At 39.2% G+C, this 13,319-nt stretch overlaps 1 protein-coding gene across 1 annotated transcript in view; it reads right to left on the bottom strand.

The window, feature by feature from the left end:
* The window catches only part of ANKS1B (ankyrin repeat and sterile alpha motif domain containing 1B), a 53,563-nt gene extending 47,632 nt beyond the window's left edge, over positions 1-5,931 (bottom strand). The window contains exons 1-2 of the mRNA XM_010075650.1: positions 5,830-5,931; positions 348-527 (exon numbers count right to left, since the gene is read on the bottom strand). Of these exons, the coding sequence (XP_010073952.1) occupies positions 348-431 (84 nt within the window). The 5' untranslated portion in view covers positions 432-527; positions 5,830-5,931. The remainder of the gene's footprint in view (positions 1-347; positions 528-5,829) is intronic.
* Positions 5,932-13,319: the final 7,388 nt, after the last annotated feature.

The raw sequence follows: 13,319 nt of genomic DNA, 5'->3' as shown, positions 1-13,319 counted from the left end.
TGTCAGCTTATTTTTATCTAGGTTGCTCAGAAATTGAGGAATCTGCACCTTCTTATGGAAACGAGGCAGAGTCAGTGCTGGCAAGACTCTGCATGCTCTGGTGCACAGGAAGCACCTTCATCTCAGCCTCCAGGCACCTAAACACCCCCAAAACTCTACCTCTCAGGAGAAACTGCACACCAACTTACACTATTTGAAATTGAGAGAATTGGAACAGTTTGGAAAAACTGTCAATCTTTGTAGTTTACAAGCCAGCCTTCATATATAACCCACAGCTATGGTTAGGATTCGTTGTCTAACCAAATGCAGCAAGGTGCAGCCTTTTAACGGCATTGGTTTAACCCTACCTGTGCCATCTGCCTCTCCAGCTTTGACCGGGGAATATCATCAAAATAGTTTTCATTTCTTCTTCTCCTTGCATCGCCCTGCATGATAATGTGGGGAACGTCCAGGGAGCCACCAGTAGTGAAAGTGCTTTGGCTAAGTGACGGAGACAACTGAGGAGGAGTGTGGTTACCGCTGGGTTCCTGGACAGAGAGGAGAAAAATGTAGCATAAGAAGAACAGCATATTGCTGACTTCAAACCACACATTTAAAACTGAACTTGAGTTATTCATACTAAAAAAAAGAATTAAGGAACAATTCCTGAAGTAGAGGTTACCGTGTATGAACTTTTGAGATTTGCTACTTGAGGTGCAGAGCAAAATATTAGGAAAGGAAGGAAAAATAATTCACTATTTACATGAACTACTGGCAAATTCCCTCTCCAAAACCTCCTTGTGTAATATACACTCCCTTGTAGGACTGCTAGAGAGATAAAACAGTGAGTTACTTCTTGTTAAGGCCCAAATAAAGCCGTGATTTATGACTAGCTATTTGTAAGATGAAATACATTCTCACCACTTCTGAGCAGCCACTCTGAGCAGTGAAAGTGATTTGAAAGTGATTTGAACTGTAGTAACATCTCTTGCCGAAAAAAAGAAATTCATGAACATCTACAAAATACAGACACTTTTTTGGCAATTTTTATAGGCCTTGCAGAACATCCGTTTAACTTGAAGTACTGGATATCAGAAACAAGCTACATAACAATTCCTAGAATGCACGAAAGCATCAGAGTACAAATATTTTGCCAGGCTTTTCCTGTAATCTGTGCTGTACCGTGACCTTGCAGCAGTCACTGTGCAAATACCACAGCGAATTGACAAATGAACTCTAATGAAAAACTAAACATGTCATTCTGATAATACATTTTATTTTACCAGGATCTGCCACTGTAACACCCACAGACAGCCACCATATATACATTTGGAAACACCCCTTCTCATGCACGCACAATCTGATCACATCACTTGTTCAAACACCATTTCCGAAGATCGGTGCCCAGCTCCACCATTCAAGGCTGTCTTGGAGATTGCAACCAGCAGGAGCAGAGCTACAGTGTCCTGGCCAGCCAGTCTGCACACACACCATCCCAGCTCGGACTCTAAAACACTGTCACAGCAACTGGATGGGGACCCGTGTTCCTCTCTCATGATGTAGGTTACTGGGCTCAATTTATCCGACACTAGAGACTTCTCTGATAGTAAGTTCTTTGGAGGCAGAATGTACCCAGGAGTGTGTTTGCACAGTGCAGACCTTGTCTAAGTTACCTACTGCTGTAATACTATATTTCAACACTAAACAAAAAGAAGGGACCTGAAGATATTAGAGGAAACAAAGACCTGCTCCAGTGTGCATGGAAGGTAACAAACCCTGTCTTTTTATTTAAAGAAAGAATTAAAGTTGATATTTCATGCACAATTACACTGAAGCAAACCTGATTCTGAAAAGCATCAAGGTACTTTATGGTGTTAAGAAACAAGATCTGGTTTAAGAAATCAGAGAGCTGTAATTGCTTCCAAATGGAAGGGAAAGCTGCAATTCTCTGTATGCATTCAAGTGGTAGTAACATCTGATGTTAATATTTGAAGTGTAGGAGTCTATGTGACATTATTCCTTGCAGTCACAGTAACGATTAGTACTTTTCATGCTGGCTGACTAAAATCAGGGATATATAGTTGTTTAGCAACTTTTAATTACCTGGGATTTTTTTTTGTTTGTTTTGTTCTAAATTCTCTAGCTTTCCTATGATCTGAGACAATCACTTGATCTTTCCCACAGCATAGAAAGGAGTGTTTTCCTCTTAGGAATAGTCTTTCTCCCTCCTTCACAAAAATCCACCTACATTTGGCCCAGTTAAAAACTTCTGAAAAGCTGCAGTCTGCACATGCTCACAATGTTTGTTGAGGCATAACCTCCAAAACCTACCCTCCATGGTCCCAGCTCCAACTAGATGGTTCACATGCCTCAGCTCTGAAAATAATCTGAGTACAGGGTACCAAAGGAGATCCTTTCTAATGACTGCTACCCACCACTCCAGCCAGGCAGGTAACCTCTCTCTGCTCCGAATCATGATTTACCCACTGTTAGAAGACTGACATGGCCATCAGCGCAAAGTGACAGATGACTGTGCAAGGGACATAGAGATTCCAGCTCCATCGAGCTGTTCATATTTTATCAAACTGCATATAAAGAGGAAATGCACTCGGAGATCTATACGAGAAGATTGCTGGCAAGGCAATACAAACAAGAATTACAAAGTCAAGAAATAAAACAATTATGGTGCCTCTGCATTATGGAACAGTATGTAATTGTATGATTTTATGCTATTTTCTCAAAGTCGTCCTTCACAGCACAGATGGATCCTCAACTGTGCAGCATGTTGTCATATACTCAGCACTGCGTTATCATTAGTTATCATGTAGTCAGTATTTTATTCTCACTTTGTTTCATGGCCCCAAACCCCTTCCCTAAACTCTCTTCAAATCCTGCTCTGAAGACAGGATGACTAATATCGTCATTTTCATGATGCTTGTGCTTTACAAATGTCAATCAATTTATTTTCACCACACCCTGTGACTTCTGGCATTTTATAATCTCTGCTTTAGTGCGGGGGACCTGAGACACACAGACAAAGGTTAAAAAACATCAGTCACTCTGGATGCCCAATTACAATATCTACTGCCCGATTTTCCAAGTGCTTCTATTCAAAACTCCACTTCTACTGATCTAATTTGCAGCACTGTGCGCTCAGCACTTGTATAAATCAGACTCCAGTCAAATATGCAGAATGCCAGTAACATAGAATTAGGGACTGTTTATGACACAATTATCTCAATAAGTTACCTTACCGTTATCTAAGAGCTTTGTGTAAATGTGTATTTTCATAGCTACAAAAGGAAAAAAGCAGGTGTAAATCTGTATTTTCATAGCTACAGCTATTCCTTTAATCATGAGTCTTTCTCCCATTCTTCCTTCATTCCTCTTTCTCACTCCATATCCACTTTCTTATCTCTCTCAGAAATCTGCAGACCAGGCACGGATCCCCGTGTGCAGGTGCTATCATGTACTCAGTACTGTGTTACTGTTAGTCACCAAGTACTCATATCATTTTACAACCCTTTTGTGAATGCATGGATACATGCCCTGCAGGGATGCCTGATCATGTGTTTTGCTATCAAAATCTGCTTCATCCCCACCCCTCAGTCCTGCCAGTCATGTAATGCTGGAATCACACAGATCAAGGCTGGAAGGCAGCTTAAGAGATCCTTCCTAAGGCTGCCTAGGCGTACCTCATGCCCCTCAGTTGTTTGTCTAACCAGTTCCTGAAAACAGGAATCCTTTTCAGTGAATTAATTCTTGCCTTGAACTATTACTACTATTGTAATGCTTCGTCTTCCAATTTTCAGTCTAAATTGTCATTTCTTTAGTTTAAATTCCAGCATCCAGCGCCAACAGGGTGACGATGGGGTTCCATGAATTACATGGAAACTGGTCCTGGAATTAAAGACTATAATGCACTCAAGGAAGGAAATCCAGATTGCATAAGTAAACTGAGATCCAGCATCTGCTAACTTTTTAGTACATAACTTTGAAATCAAAATAACTTTTTCTCAGAACGCAGTTATTGTGGCAATAATACATTTAGTAGATATTTTTGTTTGTTGCTTTTCCTCAGTATTTAACCATTTTTTACTTTGGAATATTTTAAAAGCTATTTTAAAATTAAAAAAAAAAATTAAAATAATTGAAAAAGATGAAGACTGTCAGACATGCTTCGGCCTCAGGATCCTAAAAGGTAGACTTTTTAAACTACCTTTCTTAATAGATACAAATCAATATTCCAGTAGCCACAGACACTTTATTTAAACCAACTTTCAAGCTAAAAGCTATTGCAAACTACAGACTACACACTACGTCCCTGTTTCACATGAAATGGCATAGTAGCAGTTGATGGGAAAGAAAACCTTAATCCAAGCTTATATCATTGTCTTTAGGATTCTCTGTGAAGACTCCAATACTACGAGGACATTTAGCACTTGCCCGCATCAGCAGTTCTAGCTGTGGAGCAGCAGGCTAATTCTTATCATTTTGACTACAGATGGAGGACATCCAGTTTTCTCCTCACTATTAACTGAGAATATACAGTCCTGACCAATAACGTGGGCTGTGGAAACTTTCCCACCTGCTGAATAGGAACTAATTCCCCAGTGCAGGGCACTGAAAGCATTGAGCAAAAATGCGCAACTTTCAAATGCTGGCAAATGATTCCTCTTTTCTGTGAGTGTTTTAACACCTGCCATGCATCAGGAAATCATTCACATAATACATCAAACATAAAATACAAGAAAAATATCTGCACGCTTGTGCAATGTGTCTTAGAGCAGGATGTTATAGACTTGTGAGACCTTTTTCATCACAGCATTAGGAACAGGCTGCATTTGGGGAGGGATCTAAAATGTCTATATGTGGCATTTGAGAATAAGCAAGGTGAAAACAGGCTGGCCACAAGAATTGTAAGTGAATGTAAAAATAAGACCCCATTCTGTCGTTCTCTATTTCTCTTTACACTAGGAAATTTAACTTGGGAGCATTGACACTCTCTGACATTTGGAAATTTATTCCTAAATGAGATTCCAGTTAGAAATGCAGCCCCATGAAAATAATCAGATCCAATAAAATGCAAAACGTGTGACCTAAAATATCAAAATAAAAGGTGTTGCTATGAACTCCCTTGGAGAGAACACAGTAGGAATGGGTTATCAGACCACAGCATGGTAAGGGTAACAGACAGGAAGGAAGCAAAGGCATTGGATCAGGGAAACCAAGTGAAGGTGCTGTAACCAGAGGAGATTAAATCTGGTCAAGTGTGGAAAAACCCCAGGGACGTTGCAACAAGGTTTCTGAAAGAGGGAAATTAAAATTAAAAGTGCAATGAAACTTCTGATACACAGAAACATCTTAATGGTATTTGTATCCCAACAATTTCAAGAGGCTCTCTTTAAAGAAAGCATAAAGCATGTATCTGAAAAGTAAGGGACAGCATTTGAAAACATGAGAAGAAAATTGTAACTCTCCTTCTGCAACATCGATCTCCTGGGCTGGGATTCCTGTTGGCAAAAGTAGACGTACAGCTTGTACACACCTACTCCTGAGCTTGTTTCCTGAGCAATGAAGATAAGCTGGTACTTCTAAGACACTACTTATCTCATCCTAAGGTAGACATCTGAAACAGGTCAGATGAATCACCTTGTAAAAATGGCAATTTATCTCTGCTGGCTATATGGGGAGGTGTGACTGAGCAGGTCAGCCTAAGACATCTCGACTGTAAACTTCTGAAGTGAGGTAAATTGAACCCCACTCAAAGCGGCTGCTGTTCTCATGCCAATGTTATGAGACACTGGCTGACTTTTAGAGAAATGCAAGCAAATTTTCATGCGAACTCACCCTGAGGGTTATTGACCGAGGTGGTTTTTGAGGAGGATCTTCGTGAAGCCTGTCTCCCAAAGATGCCAAAACACGCTTTCGGTGGCCAATCAGGCTAATTTTTAAGACCTGAAATAATAACAAAAATACCTTGTTAAAAAGAACACATCGCAATCATTAATGGAAGGTCCATTCAGAGTGAAGCCATTTTCTCTTTAAACCTTTTAATAAGTTAGTCCACTACACAGGCTAAGCAGACAAAGAGCAGTGGGAGGCAAACAATCAGCAGAGAAAATGAGAGGTGAGATCAAACAGAGGGAAAAACCCTGTAGGATGAAGGAAGAAACCAAAGCAGGTATAGATGTGGAAAACTGAAAAAAAAAAATAGGCTCAAAAACTAGTAAGGAGGCAAGTAAAATCAAACAGGAAGAGAAGACAGAAGAGCAGGAGCAAAAACAAGGGACAGGGAGGAGGAGACTGAAGAAGGAAATGTAGAGGTGGAGGCAAACTGCGAGTCATGAGGATTAGAGGGAATCACTGGATGGATGAAGAAGAGAGTGAGGAACAACCAGTGAATGCTTAGAGAGGGCAAGAAGGGAGAAAAGGAACTGCATAATGAATAAATGTTATCACTTTTAAATCTATTCACCATGCCTTTCACAGTTAATCTCCTAATGACATGTACAGTTTGCATTATCATGTAGAATCATCCTTGCATAAGAAACACAAGATGGACAAACTCTGTCCTGGAGGTCTACTATTTTTATCAGATGCAATGAAAAAAAAAAAATCTCCATTGCACACAAACATGACCATCAGTGGATAGCTTCAAATACATTGTGCTTGTCTAAACTCCGAGAATGCTGCCAAAAAGATGTTCCAAACTTACTGCAACTACTCCCCACTCATATCTCTCCGTGTCCCTGCCACATATAAAACCACTGCTGCTCTCAGGAAAACAGAGAGGGCACAAACAGACAGTTGAAACTTAAGCACTAGTGGAAAAAAAAGAAAATCATATTTTGATGCTGTTCTTTAATGGCTACAATGGCTTCAAAGTGTAAAGCAGCCCTAATTGTAGAAGCAAGCCTCTTTTCTGCAAACAGTGGTGTCCTCACATAACTCTTCCAGACTGTATGTATGGTTTCATACACCAGAGCTGCTTCCATTCCCTCTCAGATCCCTATATTTAGGACCACCGTGTGTCAACACCCTTCAGTTGAGAGGAATTTCTCACTCAACCTAGAAAAAGTAATAGTCCCCAAAATCCCTGAAAGTGCTACTTCTTAAGTGAACAACTACCTCAGTTTAAGCAGTACCACTAAGAGCCACCATTCATGAGAACAAACCAACCAACCAACCCCAAACCTCAACAACTCTCCTATGGCATCTCTTAGATCCGGTATCTCAGGATATGCTACAGCGACATGCTGTCGTTATTCTGGTGGGTGAACTTCTTGTCCATGGGCACGTGAGTTTGTCCACAGTTCCTCTGTCGGATTTCTCTGTGCTATCTGGTATTGTTGAACATCAGGAACATCTTGTTGGCCTTCACCTACAAAGCGATGGGCCTATGACATGAAACAGATCAAGGCCTTCCTCTGACAGGCAGCTTGCAGGGCTCTTGCAGACCCTGCAGCTCGACAGCAGATCCCAGCTGCAGAGAGAGTCCCACAAGTCTGCTGTGTGCTCTCCTACTAGTCTAAATGTAGAGAAGCACAAGTAGAGCTGAGATAGCGCAGCACACGCTGAAACGCTGGAGACATGAGGGAAACTTAGTTATGTATTCAGTGGACATTGTATGTTAAACAGAAGGGCGCACAGTTTATCTCCATATTTAACTATATGAAACACGTGAATGAACTACAGCTGCTTTAAGCATCACTCAGTTAATGTACTCCAATGAACTAGCTGTTTTCATAACGCTTCCCCATCATCAAGAGCATTTACCCAGAGATTTTTAGGTCAAGCTACAGTTCTTGGGTTGTTTTGAGGTCCTCAGCACTCTGACTGCCTTATTAGCTATATCAAACCACACAAAACAATTCTCTGACTTCACAGAGCTGTTAAACAACAAGAGACTAAAGGACATGAGTCCTGAGGGACTTCACACGTAAGAGATCAGCAGGAGTGTCTAAACGATTATATTATTTAAATAACAGATCTCAGTTTGAGATCAATACAGATCTTCTAACACCGTAAGTGCTGCTAAGCTTATTCCACATTTTGTTCTTCTATTAAAATGGTGGTCACCCCAAATCTGAAGTGGTGGAGATCTAGAGATGCAACCTACAGAAACATATGGTCCTCAGCAGATGTAGCCCAGTGTCATCCGGACCACATCTTCTGTCAATTGAGATGGCTTAATTCTTCTGGGAATGGACTCTGCAGTAATTTTCTTACTTGGAAACCCTGTTACCCAAGTTACAAATATAAAATACTTTTTTCTGGAGCACTCCTATATTTGAGTTATAAGAGTTAAGCAAACACCTTTAAACTCTGAAAACTTTTTCTGTGATGGATTATCCTTGACAGTATTTATCAAAAATGTCAAATATCACAAATATAGGTCAACAGTGTACAGTGGGAAAGTTGCCTAGAGAAGTATCTTAGAAATATCTTAATGTTGTGTATTAACCTTTAAAAGTCTTGCACTTATTTGTCCCAGAAGTTAGTTCCCCGTGAATATTTCCTATATACCAGGTAAGAGTGAACATAATTAACACTGAACTGTAGGGACAATCAACACAATGCACCTGAGTACTATGAAGTGAAGCATTTTGTCAAATGGATTGTAGCCTACTTCATATATGGCAATAAAATGAGCTTTGCAGTGTGGCTGCAAGAATCAGCTAAAACATGTCATTAAACTGTTCAGAGTAGCTTAAGGCCCTCTACAGCCTGTTATGTTGCTGGGACAAAAAAAAAGCATGTACATGACATGCCTCTTTCCACACCAACAGTAGGATAACCGAGGCAAAAATAATACAACTCCATGTCATGTATTTGCTTATATTTGATGCTGTAATACAATTAAAGGAGAATGGGGCATTTGTCCAAAGAAATGACACATGCACACAAATTTAATCCTGTTTTTATCTCCATATTCTCCAATGTTTATAATACAAAAATTAAATTCCACTAGGAAATGTAAGAAATCCAGAAATGTAAGCAGTGTAACACTTTACATTTAAATTTCTGACTTAGCTGACAGATGTTTTAAAAAACAAACACATGTAGCCCAATAACTCCCTGATGACTGTGTATGTGCAGACGCTGGAATTAACAAGTTATTCCATCTAAAACTGAGCATTATTTGTGCAACATACTCCTACTTGATCTTTTATTCTGAATGAATAATATGATCCAATACTGTATTTTTATAATTATTCTACTTTAAAAAAAAAAGAGTAAAGATTACTGAAATGCAAGACATCAATTCCCTTTCTTTTGGAATAATCTGAAAAGTTACTGTATGAGCTAAAATTAGTACCATAATAGTGCAAGTGGTCTGGACAAAACATGTAGCAGCAATCAGACATTAGGAACTAGCTACAAAGTGGAAAACTAGAGAGTGATCAGAGTAGTACAGTGATTCTCTTGTAACAGCATCAAACACTTCAGAATTTAAGAATTAAAAATGGTAAATACAAGCCAACAAGGTGTTATCTTCCTATTTGTGCAAGTAAACAGCCCAAAATGTTAGCTAAATTCAATTTTGTTAACCATTTTACTACTGTCCATATTGGAATAAACTCCAGGCTATTCTGGAATTGTAGGTGAAGGATAGACTGATTATCACCACCTTCCTGCCACAACACTGCCCCACACGCCCCAACTAATCCTAAAACACAGCAGTGCCCAGTATACTCAGGAAGAGAGCCCAGACCAACCAGTACAGCTCACCTGATCATCATGACTGGTTTAACTGAAAATTTGAAAAAAGATTAAATACACTTGCTATATAAATTCCCAGCATGGACAACCGTTCAAAATTTTACAAATTCTATCCATAGAACCCCTGTCAGTGATTAACAGCTAAAAAAATAAAAAATAAAAACCCCAAACCCAACCAACCAACAAACCAAACCCCCATACTCCACATACTGACCAAGATTACATGGTGTAATAATTGGCATATTTTAAAAGATAAATATGCCAGAGTCAGCTGCGATACTGAATGCCCAGTGGCTTACTAATACTAGACACAGCCATATCCAGTTCAAACCATATTAAACGTCTGTTGCATTTTTTCCACATAGGGATACTTTATGATCTTTCTCACCCTGACTGCAATTGCTGATTCCTTCCAACCCTAAATTATCACAAACCCTTGCCATTTTTAACATTGCAAGAATTTTCCTGCAGAGCCCTGAACACCCAGCAAAGTGCAGGCACGGGAGAAAAGAGGCTCCAAAGCACCTGGAGATCAGAGACTTGCTGCAACTCTGCTAGATGCAAGACTTCTCTGGTTTCCACAACTGCAGTGGAATCAATTGCTTATTATGCCATGAAGAGACTTGCAAGAGACTTATGATTTCATATCATAATTATATGAAATATCATTTCATATCATAATGAAATATGCACCATTATCCCCTTGAATTAATTACCCAACTGGAAACAGATGTCAGTTGTCTTGGTGACAGTGTTTCACAAAAACAGATGGCTGCCTAGTAAGTCCCGTTTTTACATGTTATCATGAGGAACTGACGTCTGTTTGGTCCCCCACCCCCTCAAATACATAATTTAGTTGAAGATCTCCAGTTTAACGGTAGTGAGAAGCCAAAGGCCAAGAGTCTTCTCCAAGTAAAGGTGATTTTGAATCCTGGATTGCTACACTCCTCTGAGCTGCACTGCTGCACTTTACTTGCTGCCATATCAGTGCACTGTGTTATAACACTGTTCAGTCGTTGCCATCCCAGGTCAGATTCAGGCGGGTGAGGATTTATTATTTTTTTGTAGAAGATCTCAGGACAGCCTTTGGTACTACCCAGGCCACTGGAGTTTTTGCCTTGACTTGACCAGACAAGCTATTTTTGTCAATAAACTGTTTCCCAATTTCTCATTAGTTTAAGAATTGGCTGGCTGAAAATGCCAGGTGCTAGTACTTTTGGCTTCACTAAAGATTAAAAAAAAAAAGTAGTTGTAATTTTGTGCTTGCAATCTATAACCCTTAATATTTCAGTGGAAAATATTAATTTAATTTTTCATTAATAAAAAGCAGGAAAATATAATGAAACAAGACCTGGCCAATACCAAGACCTGGCCACTTCACCCCCTGAGGATGTGTCTCAGGCTATGCGCCGAATCACTTTCTAAAAAAATTTTTTTAATAAAAAAGAAGTTAAATCCATGCCCTCAGGAAAAAAAAAAAATCACAGTTCAATGATTTTGCAAGCCTCAGGTGTAATGACTAATATTACATATGTGTATTTTTATTACATGAGGCTCAAAAAAACCATGTATCAGAAATCTTAAAAGTATATTTACATGCAAACACAGAGATTATTATGATAATGATTACCTATTCTAAGAGACAAGCTGAAAATATTATTTATGTGAAAAATAGCAAGCACCAAGCAGGTCTGTACATCAAGTGAATACATTCCCTTTGTTTTCACAAGCTGTAAGTGGAAAAAATATTGGACAGCTTGAAAGGTGGAATAAACTCCCAAACTGAGTCCTAGGGGATAGACCTCTCAGACTCTTCCCTCTGCTAGAGACTTGCACTTCTAGCTGCCTGTTGAGCTAATGACAGGTCAAGTCACCAGTTCAGATCAGATTTGGAAAATGGTCACAGAGACCAGGAATATTATTCCCAGCCAACCTCCTTCAGGTCTTCAATGTTAATCATATAGCACCACGAGAGCGCAATTGCAATACCAGTATGTTATCCCAGAATATTTTGCAGGATTACTTACATAGCAGATAAATTATAATTAAAGTTACGGGTACTACAACACATTTCATAATCAGATAATAATTTATTTATCTATTTTTAATATGCAATTACTAGCAAAGCACATTAATCTGTACACAAGCGTGAAATACAGCTCATGTAATGAGAAATAGGAGACAAAATACAAATCCCCATAAAAAAATTTTAACAGCTCTAAAATGGATCCTTTTTCTGATCTTGATTCAACTTCATCACAGACTTAATTTCAAGCAAAAGGAAAAAAAAAATTCAAGCCCTTTTAAAGAATGGGACATTTGTCTACTAAATAAATAGCTTTTTCTAAAAGCCTTCTAATAACATACAGTAATGAATGTTTCCATAACAGCAGAAGCAGCAAACAGCCATTCGCTGCTTGGAGTGAAAATGCAGATTACTCCAGCTCGCAGTTATAACCAATGCAGTCATTAAAGGTGAGGTCTGTAATACAAAACTAGTATCAGTTAATTATACAGATATTAATATATTACTGTTCAAAAGGGATTGTTTACTTCTATATCATGCAACTACATATTCTGATAAAAATGGCAATAAAAGTAATGAAAAACCTAAGATGATGTTAAATATCTCCTAATACTAGAGGTTAATGGAGGTCCTTCTATGCATTTTTTTTTTTTCAGTCATCAAGACCTTACAGATACACAACTGCAGAAAGAATGTCTCCAACATATAGAAAGAAAAGCCAAATACTGAGCAGGAGAGCCTCAACCCAGGGATCAGAACTAAGGTTCTTAAGAGATGTTATTCAGAGGTCATTCAGTTTCCTAGTGTATTTGCAAGTTACCAGCTGTATGCACGAAGACCTAACTATTATTGCATTAAATATTTTCAGTTTAGTAAAATTATTTTTCTGTATTGTAAAACATCCACATAAAAAGCATGGGCTCCACCCTTGAATATCTAGTTCAAGCCAAATCCATGCACAGAGGCTTCCATTCAGGCTGTCCTGCAGAGTTTTTTTTACAGAACACCACACACAGCAATCCAAAATACACTTATCCCCTAAAGTATTAAATACCCCAGAGTTATAAACTTGATCATGCACTATTGTTGTAATGCTAGAATTAATATTTTTCACTTTTTTAAGGGAAAGGAAGAGCTGTAAAAGTCACATAAAGATAAAAATGTGAAAAATGTTTGTAGCCACTGATACATGAACCATCACTGGCAATGTCAATACTCCACTGGTGTGAACTGATAGCATGATTCTAAGGACACAACCCATCCCAATCACTGCCAAAGTACAAGCAAATTGTCCTACTAGTCCTGTGAAAACTACATGGAAATGCTTCCTTAGAAGAATGATCTGCAGAAGAAAATACCAGGGTTTGGTCCAACTGGAGGGGTGCTGGGCTGCAGAGCAGGAGCCGCTGCTGCAGAGCAGCCTCCCAGGGATCTCACTCCACGGATACCCTCTGCCCTAAAAACAGACCTGGGAGGTGGGCAGGGAACACTTCTCTGTACGGCCAGCTCCTCATTTGCTTCTTTAACTTGACCACAGAAGAGCTAATACTGGCACTAGTAAATGGGCAGGAAAGTACGACTGAGGATG

Source organism: Pterocles gutturalis, unplaced genomic scaffold, assembly GCF_000699245.1.
Source record: "Pterocles gutturalis isolate BGI_N339 unplaced genomic scaffold, ASM69924v1 scaffold41052, whole genome shotgun sequence".
Taxonomy (NCBI): domain Eukaryota; kingdom Metazoa; phylum Chordata; class Aves; order Pterocliformes; family Pteroclidae; genus Pterocles; species Pterocles gutturalis.
Note: the sequence above shows the minus strand (reverse complement) of the source record. Positions and strands in the feature narration are given on the sequence as shown.